General features: G+C 38.9%; 1 protein-coding gene across 2 annotated transcripts in view; it reads left to right on the top strand.

Moving 5' to 3' along the window:
- ACO1 (aconitase 1) overlaps positions 1-16,341 on the top strand; it is a 55,504-nt gene that overhangs the window by 28,602 nt on the left and 10,561 nt on the right. For both annotated transcript variants that reach the window (XM_054517868.1, XM_036402944.1), the window contains exons 2-11: positions 1,941-2,064; positions 3,781-3,949; positions 6,073-6,210; positions 7,556-7,625; positions 7,730-7,913; positions 10,870-11,009; positions 12,041-12,212; positions 12,654-12,754; positions 13,751-13,867; positions 15,137-15,296. In XM_054517868.1, coding sequence (XP_054373843.1) covers positions 1,968-2,064; positions 3,781-3,949; positions 6,073-6,210; positions 7,556-7,625; positions 7,730-7,913; positions 10,870-11,009; positions 12,041-12,212; positions 12,654-12,754; positions 13,751-13,867; positions 15,137-15,296 — 1,348 coding nt within the window. In that variant the 5' untranslated portion in view covers positions 1,941-1,967. The remainder of the gene's footprint in view (positions 1-1,940; positions 2,065-3,780; positions 3,950-6,072; positions 6,211-7,555; positions 7,626-7,729; positions 7,914-10,869; positions 11,010-12,040; positions 12,213-12,653; positions 12,755-13,750; positions 13,868-15,136; positions 15,297-16,341) is intronic.

Here is a 16,341-nt window from a genome sequence, read left to right as displayed (position 1 = left end):
ATCATGACTGGGAATGTTGCCAGGCACTGCAAGAGAATTGTTCTCACTGTTAAATTGTTAGCTTGATCCTTGGCATGTGTTGGTTTAAGCCAACGCTTCCAGAAGAGGCTTGGGCAGAGTTCAGGTCTTCAGTGTGTCCTAGGAAGTGTTCCATTAAGTAGTTTGTGTATGGTTAACCTTTTCTGGACATTAAGAGATATTTCTGTAGTGAATTTAGGCCCCTTGCTACTAGTTGGCCTTGCAAGGGGATTATCTTAGGGCCTTTTAATTTCTGTATGTGAACCTAAAAGTCCTAGGTCCCAGAGGAATGTGTTATCCAGTAAACCATTAAGCCACAAAAACCAGTAAATCAGTAAGCAACGACAAAAGAAGAAAATATCTCAAACTAAAATGACATTTACAATAGAGCCTATGTAAATTTTCTTTTTATGGTGACCCTAACAAATCTTTCTGAAATTAGGAGAGTTCTTTTTGTCTCTGATAGCATTTATAATCTTAGTCTGTAATACTTTCTGTCTCAAATAATAGTGTTTTCTGGTTTTCTTAAATTGTTTTTAATTTTGAATGTAAATGTCTGTCAGTTAAGCTTTAGATCAATGCCACTTCTGATGGTTTTGGCTGGAATACAGTTAATTTTGTCCCTAATAGTTAGTATGGGGCTGTGCTGGGAATACATTTGATAACACAGGGATGTTTTAGTTCCTGCTGAGCAGGGCTTACACAGAGCCAAGGCCTTTGCAGCTCCTCACCCACCCCTCCAGCAAGGAGGCTGAGGGTATGCAGGGAGCTGGGAGGGGACACAGCTGGGACAGCTGACCCCAACTGACCCAAGGGTTATCGCACAGCATGTGGCATCATGCTCAGCATATAGAGCTGTGAGGAGAAGGAAGAGGGAGATGTTCAGGGTTATGGTATTCATTTTTCCAAATCACCGTGAGACATGATGGGGCCCTGCTGTCCTAGAGATGGCTGAACTGCTGTGGAAGAAGTGGATGTATTCTTTGTTGTGCTTTGCTTGCAGGTCTAGGTTTTGCTTTATCTATCAAACCACCTCTGTCTCAACCCATGAAATTTTTCATTTTGCTGCTTTGATTGTCTTCCTTTTCCTGCCAGAAAGGAGTGAAGGAGTGGCTGTGGGTGCTTAGTTGGTGCCAGGGGTTAAACCACAACACACTTTAGAAATGAGACTGTGTTGTCATGGTGGTTTGTAAGTCACAGAGGCACAAACGGCTGTCTAGAAGCAGCATAAAGAAGAGAATAATGAAGACATTAAATTTCCTTTGTGAAATTGTGACCAGAGGAGGGCAACAAAGATGGTGAAGGTGTCAGAGCACAGGTTCTCTGAGGAGTGGCTGAAGGAGATGAGGTTGTTTAGCCTGGAGAAAAGGAGGATCAGGGGAGACCTTACCACTCTACAGTTCTCTGAAAGGAGGGTGTAGCCAGGTGGGGACAGTCTGTTCTCCCAGGCAGCCAGTGACAGGATGAAACATATTCTCAAGCTGTACCAGGGGAGGTTTATATTTGATATTAGGAAAAATTTATTCCTGTCATTGGAGTAGGCTGCCCAAGGAAGTGATGGATTCATCATCAGAAGGTATGTGTGTGTGTGGCACTTGTGGACATGGTTTAGTGGTGGATACGGTGGTGCTCAGTTAACAGTTGGACTCGATGGTCTTAGAGGTTGTTTCCAGTTTTTAAGATTCTATGATTCTAAACCATGTGGTATATCTGTATTTTTCACAATACTGCTATCTTCTTCAGACCTTTTATCTCTGAGGACGTTACGAGTAGATTTGGGGTGGAAAGGGAATGACTGACAGTACCTTTTTCTCTGGTACAGGCCTTTGTGTGTGGGATAGATACATTGTAGGCTGTGGGACATGTACTTGGTATGAAGGACAAATGTAATGAAAATGCCCTTGATTTTTCTTTTGTTTTAGGGACACTAACTAGGGCCTTCAACAACCATGAGCAACCCTTTCGTACAGATTGTGGAGCCACTGGACCCAAAACAGCCTCTGAAGAAATTCTTTAATCTGAGCAAATTGGAAGATGTGAGATATGGTACGTTGACAACATAAGAGAAGCGTTTTGTTAATACTGATAAATAGAACCTGAACAGACTTGGCCACATTGGATGATACTTGGTCTCTGGCGAGAACTATGAATTCAAAAGGAGAATGTTGGAAACAAAATTTTAGCAAAATGTAATTATTGAAATTTAGAATGACAGAAATATTGGCAAGATCGCAGTACTATTTCCTCAACATACTGTGCACACGGCAGTCTTGTTTTTGCTGAGTGGTTGAGGAGAGCTAGGCAAAACTAAGAGCACAAGGCTAAAGGCTGGAAAGGATCTAACACTGATATGTATGACTGAACTAATCAGAAAGATTTTTCAGTTTTGAAAACAGTAGTGGGTAGAGAATCCTTTCTGAAGAGGCTTTTTCCTTAGTTCCTCTGACATTTCCCAAATCTTTCAGTGGTACTGCTAAAAATCTTAGTGTCTGTGCCATTGACTGTGCCATTGAGTATCTATACTTTAGATTTATTTATGGTGGGTGCTTGGTGTTTCAAAAGGAGACAGGTGATTAAGGAGAATTCAGGGAACAAGAGGAGGAGCATTTTCTCTGAATGTCAGTAACATATATCCATTACAGGCTCCGATATGTGACCAGTCAGTTAATGTCAGTCTTAGTGGGCGAAAAGCAGAGAAGAGTCTTAAAGAACAGACAAATACACATTCAGTGTTACCAGTTGATCCATTCCAGGATTCCAAGAGTGATAAACTCCAGATTCTTTAAAGGACAAAGGATGCAATTCTCACTATTTGGCATAAAAAGTGAATAGCTTAGCAGGGAAGGGCAGGAGAAGATTCTAAAAAACCTCCAAACAACAACAGTAACAATAACACCCAAAACTCCCAAATAAACAAAATCCCCAAATAGAACAAAACTCCCAGCAACAACCAACTCAAATTGTTCTGAATTACTGTGTCCTGATTAATAGATGTTGTTTTTTTTTTTTTACAATAGCACTAATGAGGTCTCACTGAGATTAAGTGACTTTTATGTCTTGAGGCCAGCCCTCTGTAGAAAGTTGGAACAAACTTCTCAAAAGATTTTAAAATGTGAATATTTTGAGAGGCAATCAAACAAGTATTATTAAAGTGGACTGGAGGAGGAAGGACTGAGATGTGTTTGGGTTTTTTCTTCACACCCATTCCTTGTAGTAGAGCTGTCAGGACTGCTCCAATAGTATTTTGTGCCATCATCTTTAAATATTTCTGATTTGAAGTAAAAGAAGATTGATGCACAGTCTGACTTTCATTCAGTTTCATCTTCCATCTCTTGAGATAAAGGGACTGCATAAACCACTAAAGCTGTGCTTTCCAACATGGCAGGCAGAAAACTATGCTTTTCCCAGTACATTTATATGTCTGTATTCAGTGACAAGAGTGAGAGCAAACTTCAGAAAAACAAGGTGAGCACAGCATGTTTTCAGGGTTGCTGTGCTATGGAGGATGGAAAAGTCCCTCAGCAAAGATGTCTACTGTGTCACAGGAACTGAGATAATAAACCTGCTGAGAGCATCAAGTGGAACAGGTCAGTTAGTACTGACCTCCTGGCCAAGCTGGAAGTGGGAAGAGGGGTTTGGATAATCGGAATAAAGCCTTGTGAGAAAATGAGGACCTGTCTGCCCCTGGCATAGAACTTCGCACTTGCTGACAAATGCCCTAAGCTAAAAACTGAGTTTGTTTCTTGCCTCTTACCCATGCAGCTCACCTGCCATTTTCCATTCGAATCCTCCTGGAAGCAGCGATCCGTAACTGTGATGAGTTCCTAGTGAAGAAAGAAGATGTTGAGAATATTCTCAACTGGAAAGTGATGCAACACAAGAATGTTGAAGTACCATTTAAGCCTGCAAGAGTTATTCTGCAAGACTTCACGTGAGTCTGATGGTCTCCAAAGCAAGGAAGAGGGTCTTTTGAGAGTGCAACAATGCTCAGCTTGGGGTGGAGGGGTGAGCTGAGGGAAAGAATAGCAGTGAGATATTTGGAAAACCCTTTTTCAGCTTTCCTGGATGTCATGCTACAGACAGCACTTGGAGAGGCAAACACTCAGAATAAGAGCATTGAAAAAAACTTTTCTGAGATCAAGAAGTAAATATCTTCACAAAACTTCAAAACAGGGAAAGAAAATTATATTGATAAATTGCATGCAATTGAGGAAATTTAGTGTTTAGAAGTTATTCTTTGAAGGGGTGGTATTGTCTATTCTCTCTCTCTCTCTCTCTCACGCACACGCATTTTTTGTTTGTTTTTTGTTCATTTGGTTTTGTTCCCCAGGGGTTCTTGCTTTCAGTTTTCTATCTATTTCAGTTCTCATTTATAACCCACATAATTTCTTCCTCTTCTAAATCTGTGTTATTATAAATATATTTTTAAGGACTTATCTGCTGCTGAAAAAATGAGCATATTATTTTTCCCAGAAATGCAAATTGAGATTCCTACCTAATGGACTCTAAAAAATGAGCCTTGTTATTGCAGTGGGTCCTCAGATGTCAGTAATAATCATATAATAGTCCCTGTTCAATGTGGAAAGTCAGTTTTCAGGTGGAACAATAGCATTTAATTGTTCTAATACAGCATTTGACTTCCAAGTCTACTCACTGTTCTTTGTATCTTTGTCCTCTGTCTTTATAAAATATTTTAGTACATCCATGGTAAGCCCAGTGCAGCTACATTGCCAGTTGATTTTCTTCCTCAACGGTAGAGTGTCTTAGCTGTCATAATCTCTGTTACATATTTTCACAGAGGTTTTCAAAGTGCTAGAGACCCAGTACAGCTCAACTTAAAGACATTAGAAAAAATTGGCAAAACATCAAATTAAAGAAGTGCTTATTTCCTAGCTTTTTTTCATCCACTAGCTGTTGTTAATGTTTTGAAAAACTGGAGCAGAGAGGAAGCTGAACTCTCAAGCAAACGTTGTTCCTTCTCTTACTACTCTTCTTTCTTGCCCCTTACTCCTGTTGAGTTTTAAAAATGTGCCTATAAGTCTGCAGAGCAACTGCATTCCTGGAAAATGAGCTCTTGGACAGGCCTCTGAGGACCTTTTTGAAAAAGGCAGCTTTGGCAACTTTCCAAAAGCCATGCAACAATTACATTCAGGTTGTCCTGGTTTAGAATTATCTAACTTCCTAGTTAGGGTTATTCTGTATTTATCTTTAGTTGTTCTAAGACTGTAGAAGGATATTGTGTCTGTTCCATATTAATTGTAATTATAATAACATTCATAAGTTGACAAAATAATTCTTCTTCTGTTTTCCTCCTACCCCTCCCCTCAAATTCCCATAGGTAAAATAACACCGAATTTCCTATTTTTCTTACAAAAAGCTTATCCTGGAATGTCAAACTGCTGAACAATATCAGTTAATTGTGTCCAGTTTAGATAATGTGGATCCTCTCTCCTGTTTATTTTTTGGTAATTATTCAGGATTTTCAAGGTAAAATTCAGTAGGAACCAAAAAGCCTTTTACTGCTGTTGTTGCATGGTTTTTGATATTAAAAAAAATTGTAATAACTTCCTTATGGTCAGAGTTAAAAACATAAACCCTTACTGCTTTGGGAAGCTCTTACAGAAATGTAGTTTTTTCAGTGGGTTGCTCATTGATGCCAGATCCTTATGAGCACATCAGAGAACTCTTTTTGTTTTAGCACCCAGCAAAATCAGATAGGTAAGTAAGAGGGTTTTCCAAGTTGGTTGAAGATATTATGGTAGAATATACCTCAGCAGAAAACTGAAGATGTGTGGGCAGAGAAGCATCAGAAGCTGTGTTAAAAGAAATATTGAAAAGTGTATGATCTCTTAGACAAGTCAAGTGTTGAAATTCCAGAAGTTCTGGTTGCTACTCGTTATTTGCTTGCATTGAAAATGGAGTACAGTTTGCTTTGTATGTGACAGTAGCTGTCTGTTCTGTATCTCAGGACTGGTTTTTTTTTCGTTTTGTTTTTGGTTTTTTTTTTTCTCTTTTCCAAATTGTTTCACCCTGCCTATTTTGTTTCTGTTGTAGTGGGGTGCCTGCTGTGGTTGACTTTGCTGCAATGCGTGATGCTGTGAAGAAACTTGGTGGGGACCCTGAAAAAATAAATCCTATCTGTCCTGCTGATCTCGTGATAGATCACTCCATCCAGGTGGATTTTAACAGGCAGTAAGAATAAAAAAATCACTCTTTACTTCTTAATGGTAATAAGTCAACTGAATCCAGTTACTGGTCATCAAGGTAGTTCTACTGGTTAGCATTTGTACTACAATATACATATATTAGCATCAATGCTAACATACTGGTAGCATTTGTACTACAACATTCCAGATACTAGGAAATTTTAAAGTTAGACTGTTGTATCAGCTGTGGTGAGTTGGAGGGAGAATTTTCTCTATCTGTGGTGTATCTATCAGCAGCAAAAGCCTGTACTAAACTGTTGATAGAAACAGACTCATTCCAGGCCTGTGTTTATTGTATTTCTCTTTAATAATGCTGCATTATTATTAATCGCTCAGAAATGGAATTTTTTCCCTAGTACAGTTTTTTGACCCCATAGGTGTTTTTAAGAAAGGAAATGTTCTCATTCATCCTTTCTTCCTCACTTTTCTAAGGATAGAGGTGATCTACACTAGGCTCAGTTCTGAGGAACTGCTTTCTGCTTCAGTGCCTCCAAGCAGAAGGGCATGAGGCACTGCTTACTATGGCCCCTATGAGTTCTGGAAAGGCTATTAAGTCCTCAGCATGATGAGGACAAAGATACCAAGACGCATTAGGATTCACTAGACCTACAGTGAAATAAAAGACCTCTGTATACAGGTCGTTCTGCCCTCCAAGGTACATAAATATGGGCCTACTGAACTAATTTTCCAAACAGATCCTGCAATCACATGTTTTATGGTGGTTTCCTTCCATCTTGAAGTTTTTTGGCATGCAGTTACAAATAATTATTTTTTGTCACAGCCTTATTTTATTTCTGTTAACCTCATAAAATAGAGAAAATAGAGATTTTTCTCTCATATAGAGAACATTGGTCAGATTTATGCTTCAGTTCTTTCAAACTCTGCAGATCCAAGTTAGGCAGCTCATTGAAGTGAAGAATTTGTTGACACTGTTTTGAAACACAGAGTCTTCAGACAGCACTCTATCATAGTGACCACAAATGTGGAAGTTGCAGGACAGTTGTGTTCCAGTTTCCTTTACTGCCTTGCTGATTCCTTCTGATTTTGTTGTTGGAAAAGTCACATTTCATTAACATTCAGTGTTGCTTTTCTCAGGCTACAGTATTTAAGCCTGCCAAATGCAGATTAGTATTCACATTTGAAGCAGAGTTCAGGTATTATCTCTTAAGATTTCCTAAATCCTTTTCATTGGTTGCCTGTAGTGATATTAAAATGGTGCAATGGATCAGCGTTCACATTAGCTAATAAATCTTCTTTTCTTTCAATCTTTGACTAGATATAAAATTCACATGGTAATTTTGGTTCTGACAGCTGATAATTTTCATTTGCAGGCCAGACAGCTTGCAAAAAAATCAGGAGCTGGAATTTGAAAGGAACAAAGAAAGATTTGAATTCTTAAAGGTACTGACAAAAATAATCTTATTTGCATGGAGAAAAGTTCAGTGAATGAAAGTTCTTCCAGTGCTTATGTTGAAAATATTTTACTTTAATTCCTTTTGTTTCAGTGGGGCTCTCAAGCTTTTAAAAACTTGAGGATTATTCCACCGGGCTCTGGGATCATCCACCAAGTGAACCTGGAGTACTTGGCAAGAGTGGTGATGGATCAGGATGGCTACTACTATCCAGACAGCGTGGTTGGCACTGACTCGCACACCACCATGATAGATGGCTTGGGGGTGCTTGGCTGGGGTATGTATAGCAGTGTATTGTGAGCAGTCTCTTGGCTCAGGGCGCTGTGGTTTGGGCTCTCGTGAGTTGATCCTGGTTGGCAGATCACCCCCACCCAGTCACTTCCTCCCTCCTCCTGCTAGCACAATGGGGAAGAGGACTATTAGTCCAAATGCGAGATAAAAGTAATGGCTAGGGACAAACACAGTTTAAGTGAAGAGGTGTGAGTGCAGGGAAAGGAAATGAAAGAAGTGATGTAAAGGCAGTCGCCAAAGCCCAGCCAGTCCCTGGGCAGTGGCTACTTTGGAAACCCACCTCCCCAACTGGTGATGAGCCTGATGTTTTATGGCATGGAATGTCTCATTGTTCAGCTCTCTTCAGCTGTCCTGGCTGTACCTCTCACAGTACTTGCTGAGGGGCAGGGTGAGAAACAAAAAGCATTGATGCTGTGTAAGGACTGCTTAGCAATAGCTAAAATTCTGGTGTGCTATCAACACTGGTTTAGTCACAAATCTAAAACATGGCAGTGTATGGGCTGCTGTGAAGAAAAGTGATTTCTGTGCCAGCTAGACACACTTACATAGCGTAACCCCAAATGCAAGTAGCCTGATATGGTCTCTTACAGATATATAAGACTTTGTAACTAAGCTCCCCTTTCTGATAACTGCCTCAGGTGATTTCTGCTACACGTGTTGGCTTTGTTTGGGTTTTTTTATATATTCTTTTCCATTCTGCATTTAAATGACAAGGAAGTAGATAAAGAAAATATTAAATAAAAAAAGAGAATTGAAGTATCACTGACCATCTGATTTTTCTTGTGTCACTTTGCTACTTTAAAAGTGTTGGATTATCCAAAAAGTACTGCAAATACAAAACTGTTAGGTGGAAGGTGCTGAAAATTAAATCTGAATGACTAAATTATGTTTGGAGAGGACATTATGCAAAACAGAACTGTGATGTTCTAATACCAGTTCTCTGCACAATATTTGTTACAGGAATAGATATAAATAATTTATTTTTCCTTGTAGTGGTGAATGGAAGTGCTTGAATTATTGAATAAATAGGTAACTATGGAGTGGAATTATTTGTAGTCATCCCATACAATAGCGAAGACTTCAGCTGAGCCTTTATTTTCCTGTGATATGGTGATAGGAGCACTATTGAAACAGCTGTTCTACAAATATGGAACACATTGTGTTTTTAAAGAGTATTTGTTAGCTGTTCATTAATGTGCTTGTAAAGTTCTGAGCACCACAGATGGTAGGACTTTCTGATTTTAATAACCCACCTATTGTACTGCAGCAGTATTGGTTGAGTGAAACTTTCTGAATCAAGGGTGAAAGAATTTCTGGCTTAGAATACAAAGGTAAACAACTTCAATGCATCTAAAGCATAACACCTTTGGGATTAGACACATCTCTTATTCTATATTTGGTTACAGCATATGCATGGAGCCACCGTTTAGATGAAGTTGTAGCACTAAAAGCTGCTTGGAAAAGTGTGGCTCTTAGCTGTCACCCTGTTTTTTTAAGATTTTCTAAGCCTTCTGATGCTGACATTCTTGTAGTGAACTTTCTCACACACTTTCTGTAAATAACTCCTTGTTTTGCATTCCTTTATCGAAGAAGAGAAAGTTGATGGACTGTTGGTTTGACCAGTGTCATTGGAGAGGTGGCACTGTCACCCTCCAGTCCGCTGTCACTTTTGGAAAACTATAAATGTTGGAGTCAGAAAATAAACTTCCCTTTTTTCTTCACCTTGAGAACAACGGTGTGAGCTTGTGTTCTTTCGTGTCCTATAGTGACACTTAGCTTCAATTTTTCTCCAGAATATGAAAAGTATGGCTGGACAGAGTCTATAGCATATGGGCTCAAATTCTTGCATATTCTTGGATCCAACATTTTTTTCAGAGGCTGGTGATGTTGAACTTGGTTCGTGACTGTCAGTGGTAGTCAGTCAGTTATTCCAAATATTATTTATTTACTTAAATGTTTAAAAATTATTCAACACCCAGTGAAAGGAGCCACATGATTGGTTCTGTCACAGCATTATCTTTTAAATTAACAGAGGTATATAATTTTGAATGAAAGAAGTTAGAAATTATTTTTCAGAACTATTCTTAGGTTAAGTGGGAAAAAAGATTGGAGTAGTGATTTGGCATTCATAAGCAGCTATTACAGGCAGTTTTTCTTAGCTTAGTATTAATTATACTAAACAAAAGGCAGAAGGACATTTCAGAGAAGATAAATATATGAGGGACTTTCTACAGGCAGACAGTTACAAAACTGCTTGATGGCTTGGCTGCTTAATGCTAAGTTGCTAGATAATAAACATCATGGCTTTGTTAGATTGCACATGACTATGACATCTTGATATGCTACCTTAATAAATTAGCAATATTAAGTAGTAGCTGGAATTCTGATAGTGAAGGTGTGCTTATGGAACAGTTTCCAACTACACATTCCTAAACCCTGCTGAAACATAGTGGACATAAGGGAAGATATTTCTGTCTTAACAAGTACCTTTTATGTTAGCATTCTTTAGTAACATTTCTTTCTTTCAAAATAATTTCTGATTTTGTGTTTGGTGACCAGCAATCATGGTCTGTGTATATTTCACTCACAGCACATATTCAGTGCCATGTCAGTGGTTTGTTGCATTACATGTTTAAGATATTAAATAAAAATTTTACATCTGTTCTTGTAAAAGCTAAGCATCCTTAGATTCACCTAGTATCCCATCTAATGGCTTAGGAACAAGGATGAAAATATGAAACTAAATGAAATTTAAAAGCCCAACCTTGCAAGAACAGCAGCAAGATGAGAAATGCCTCTTAGCAGAAGACTCAGACTGTATGGTTTCTCTCCCCTTTCACACCTTAAATAGAGCACTCATCAGGCAATTGACTTCACAAGTTTATCTCTGACATGTTAGTATCTTTCTGAATAGTCACATTGTGTCCTCCTGTTGTGTGCAGGTGTGGGTGGCATTGAAGCAGAAGCAGTGATGTTGGGACAGCCGATCAGCATGGTGCTTCCTGAGGTGGTTGGCTATAAGCTGGTAGGAAACCCTCAACCACTGGTAACATCCACTGACATTGTGCTCACCATTACCAAGGTAAATTACCAAGATTTGATATTTTGATGTTACTGCTGAGAGATAAATATATTCTGTAGGACAGAGATGTGAAAATTCAAAATTAATTCAAAATGAATGAAGGTTTTTAAAAATTCAAAATGGCTACCTGGAAGCACACAGAGGGTTCTTACAGAATGTGTAAAAACCCTATGTGTGCTTCCAGGTAGCCATTTTGAATTTTTAAAAACCTTTATCACTGTCTGTGGAATTGGATTCAGCTCAATTTTTTAGGCAAATCTGTTTCCCAGAAGCCACGTAAAATGTATGTTGGGATATTTTGGAATTCAGTAGTGTTTTGGAGCAACAGTGCTTTTTCCTCTGCCTCAAAAGAACCCTGATGACTTGTTTTTTGAGTTCACTACTTAAAATTAGGCAATATAAAATCTGGAAACCAGACAGTAAGCATTGCAGTCTTATTTCTTTCATGTGCAGGTGTTTGACTCTTGTCATATATTTATAACATGCTTACTCACTCTGCGCATTGTCACTGAATTAACAGTATTACTGGGTCAGCATTAGTGTTGTTGGAAGTCAGAAATCTGGTACAGAAATTCATCATGGAATATTGTCTACAGAGAGACCTTCAAAAGGGGAAAGGCAACATTTTTTTCATCATTTTATTCAAATGTTGTGTGTGTTCACATGTACTTGTGCAGTTGGTTCTCCCTATTTTTCTATCTTCCTGGGTTTGCTGTGTGAAAACTCCCCAGGCAGTTCTCTTCCTCTTAGAACATCATGTTGAGAAAAATACAATTGTAAGGCAGTCTAGTTTAAATGAAAGGAAGAGCAAGTTTTAGAAGAAATATGGTCCTATGTTGTACGTTATTATTGAAACTTTACATCTCTATGTCCTCATCTTCATGATTTAGTTTAGCAAAAACTTCTTGGTTTCAAATGGCTGTAGAAATCTTCACAAGAGATTTCTCTGAGTAAAAAGCTGGATTTCATAACAGACATGCTCATGTCATTTGAAACATAGCAATGACACAGGCACTGTATTTTTATAACAGCATCTTCGTCAAGTTGGAGTAGTGGGTAAATTTGTGGAGTTTTTTGGTCCTGGTGTTGCCCAGCTGTCGATTGCTGACCGAGCCACCATTGCCAATATGTGTCCAGAGTATGGAGCAACAGCTGCCTATTTTCCAGTGGATGATATTAGCATTGGGTACCTGGTACAAACTGGTGAGTATAAGAAGAGACCATAAGTTAAGGGGTAGTTTAAAGGATGCCAGGTCTATATGACATTAGCAGTAGAATTGAATCAGGTGAAGCCTACTGAGCTTCAGTTCATTTTTTTCTTGCTATTTACTTATTGAGACTAGTTTTTGCAATTAGGATGCATGTTTAGGAAGAGCTGAGTGTTGGACTTATGGCAGCCTGGCAAAAATCTGAACCTAGATTGTCCAGATGACAAAAATAGGAAACAAAGATTTTGTTCTGCAAAAGCCACTAAGTCTGCGCAATCAGTTTGTTTTTAGTGGATCTCTAGTATTTGTCTTGAAAGAGTCTTGTAGTGGTATTGACAGCATGCCTGTAATGCACTTTTTTTGCTCTATTCTGTCAGATGATGGTTCCTCTGTTCAATTTGCATTTTGGTTTTGCTGTATGTGGCTTTCATTTTAGGCCGTGACAAAGAGAAGGTTATGTGCACAAAAAGGTATCTTGAGGCTGTGGGAATGCTAAGAGATTTCACAAACTCTTCTCAGGATCCAGACTTCACACAGGTTAGAAACTACTCTGTTTTCTGGCTCCTTGCTTTATGCCCTGTCCTATTTTATTGCGACAATTGTCTGTTTTTCACAGAAACTAAGAAATAGTCAAGGGATTCCTTGTCCTTTGCTTTGGTCTGCACAGCTGTCTTATTTTAAGGCCCAATGGAATGAGACAGCTGGCTCTTCAGGTGTGAAAACTTGGATGTAGGTATAGATTGGCTCTCAGATGACCTCCAGCTGGTGCAGATTCTTTCAGTTTTATTCGATGGAGCTTTGAGAAGGCCTTCCAGACTGAAGGATACTCTGAATTGTAGCTATGGAGATAATGTGGATGTTGTGTGTGTAAGCCTTGTTTGCAGTTTTTTTCTGTTCAGTCAGTTATTTACGGTGTGAATCAGGACCCTTAGAAACCCTCTGTGGTAACCACAAAGCACACAGTTAATTTTCTGTGCAAGAAAATTAGGATCGTACTCTGTATCCAGGAAAGTCAAGAGTATTTCTGGTTTTCTCTACTGTAAAATTTTATCTTGTAACTTGTGTTTGGGTCTGCATGATTATTCAAAAATCTTAGTAGATTTGGAAGGATGTAGCACATTATGAAAACAAAGTTGGAAAATGGGTGAGGAGTAGATGAATAGTCTGCTTTGTTTTATATCAGTTCCGGTATCTCTTCACATCATTTTTTAACCTGCTTCTAGCATGTGAAAAGACAAATTAAAAAATAATTTATAATGCTTAGATGCTTTAGTTACATTGGGTTTTTCAGTAACTTTAGTACTTTTGATAGCCATACCTGTGAGCTGGCAGCATCTAAAATTAGAAGTATTCCTTTTCTTCTGCTCTTCCCATTCTTAAGTGTTTTCAATAATTTCTGCAAATAACAATATGCAGACTTAGCATATCAGACTCAGCATTGATTCAACAGCAGAGGTAGGCATACCTGTGGCTTACCTGGCTTCAACTTATCAGGCAGTGCTCAATCACTTTCTGTTTATCTTACTTGAACAGGTGGTTGAGTTGGATCTCCATACTGTTGTGCCTTGCTGCAGTGGACCAAAAAGACCTCAGGACAAAGTTGCTGTGTCAGATATGAAAAAGGACTTTGAGACTTGTCTGGGAGCCAAGGTAGGGAGTAGGAACATTTGGGCAAACAAACTAATTCATGCTTCTAAGAGCTGTCTGGTCTTCAGGAACTACGTTCTGGGGTTGTGTGTTGTTTGTTTGCCTACTGAAAAATAAATGAGGATATTTGACTGCAGTTTTGGAGGTGAGAGAAGCAACAGGTAGTTTAAAATTGTGATGTTGCTTCTCTTGCATGAAGATGTTCATGCCCTATTGGAGTAGTATTTCTTTCTGATCTTAGGCCTAACACGATTTTGACATAGACTAGAGACTTCTGAACTCTGCCACAATGGGGGGTTGTTAATAGAGGGGACAAAATACCTACTGCACTGAGTTCTGAGATAACTACCCAGCTCTTCAGCTCTCCAAGCATTCCAAGCAGGTAATGCCCTGAATCCACCATGTAATTTTGCACTAAATATTGAATCTGTTCAGCAGAGCAGAACTGCATGTGTCTCTGTGACTCTTGGATGTTGTGATAAAGACGGAAAACAATGACTACATTCTGCATCATCCAGTCAAAAGTGGTCATTGAAAGAGAAGCTGAATTTATATTTGAATGAATATTCCTGGATCCTTAAGTTTTCTAAATCAGTTTGAATCTTTACCTGTTACAGTAACCACCCTTGTTAAAGGCACTACAGAACTCCAGTGATGTAAAAGAAACCTAAACTACAGCAGTTCCCCATAATTCTTGGTTTGTTACATTTTCCAAACTCCATTAGGTGATCTTATACTTTCAGATCTTTAAATGTAATTTTTCATGTCATGAATAGTGCCTACTTGCTCTTTGTGCTTTATTTTTTTTCCAGCTATCAGACCTTTGCCTCTCAAATCAGCTCCTGGTATACATTCAAGCTGTTTGATAATCCTGGCTTAAAAATTTTACATGTTATGCTAAAATCTCAGGACTAGATTGTGTGCTAAGACTATGTGTGATCAGGAATCTGTAAGATCTGTAACAGGAGTAAGAAGCATCTGAGAAATCCAAAGAAGGATATATTCATGCAGGAAGAAAATACAAATATATTTTGCTGCAAAGACTGCCTGTTTTACCAGTAAACAGAGAAGAGGAGAAACTCCAGCAAAAAAAAATTTTTTTCCAAAATTTTGGTTGACTAGCGATGCAAGCCTTCACGATCAGACCTAAAACCACAAGCATGGATGTGACTAACAGATGCTTTTCATTGCTGAAAAAACAGCCCATACTAATGTTCAGTCAAAATGTTTATGTTAACCACTCTTTTTGATTCTTACTTTCTCCTCCTACAGCAAGGATTCAAGGGATTCCAGATTGCACCAGACCGACACAACAGCATAGTGAAATTTAATTTTGAGGGCCATGACTTCGAGCTTGCTCATGGTTCAGTAGTGATTGCTGCCATTACAAGCTGTACAAACACCAGTAATCCCTCAGTTATGTTGGGTGCAGGTAAGCTGATTTTCCTAATGTTCAGTAGTTTCTCTATGGCTCTGAATGTGTGTCCTAAAGACAGCAACAACACTGATGTAATTCAAGGTGTGCAGTGCTGGTTTTGTCATTTGGAGTGTTAAAACTGAGCTTAGTTTCTAAGGGTAGTGAAGGATTTGTGGAAGTGGTACTTAGAAATATAAGTTGACAAAAATGTATTCTTCCTGCACTGTCTTTTCTACAAGGCAAGCTGGAACTTAATTAAGCAACACTTTTGACACTTTTCCAAATGCACAGAAGCTGATATAAAGAGATAAGCAGAGGCTGTTGCCAGAAGAGGGACAGTGAAGAATGATCTTCAGGGGTGCTCTGAAGGTGCTCTGATCTGTCAGCAGAGTGAAAAACACACATTTAGCTAGAGGTTGTCCTCTAAAGCTGTTACGAGAGTCTGGAGACATGGTAGATGTGAGGGGAGGAAGCAAATTGTATTCTCAGGGATTGCCAGCTTTCACAGCCTTTTCATTTACATCCTAATTGCATCCAAGAGGAACCCAGAGGTGAGCTTGGTATGCACCACTACAGAACAGTTAGTCTGACTTGGTTGTATAAAATTTCAGGTCATGAGATTGTTCATTTTTAACATAACTAGTCTGGACAGAAAATTTGTCATTCCTAACGTGTGCTTCTGGCAACAAAATAGGAATGAAGAATGTCAGCTCAAAGGGTTCAGTCTATGCTGGACAAGTTTGGCCCAGTTTCCCAGGTGCTTGGCTACATGTTTACATATTTCTTTCTCTCCTCTGTAAACATATACATAGATGGTATCTGTCACTGTATGATAATCGCTGCATAGAGGCTTACAAGTCTGTCAGACCGTTCATGGGATGCAGACTTTATTCCTACAAAGGTCAGAAGGGATGTGCACTGGGCAGTACAAAGGCCCTTCACCAGAGGGGATTACTTCCTGGTTAAAGAAATATAATTTCTGTTAGTTCCTGTGTGGTGCTGGGAAGCTTTTGGGCTGTCAACAGTCACTTTGTGTTTGGCTTTTTGAGGTGATATTTAT

The sequence above is a fragment of the Molothrus ater genome, chromosome Z (assembly GCF_012460135.2).
Source record: "Molothrus ater isolate BHLD 08-10-18 breed brown headed cowbird chromosome Z, BPBGC_Mater_1.1, whole genome shotgun sequence".
Lineage (NCBI taxonomy): Eukaryota > Metazoa > Chordata > Aves > Passeriformes > Icteridae > Molothrus > Molothrus ater.
Note: the sequence above shows the minus strand (reverse complement) of the source record. Positions and strands in the feature narration are given on the sequence as shown.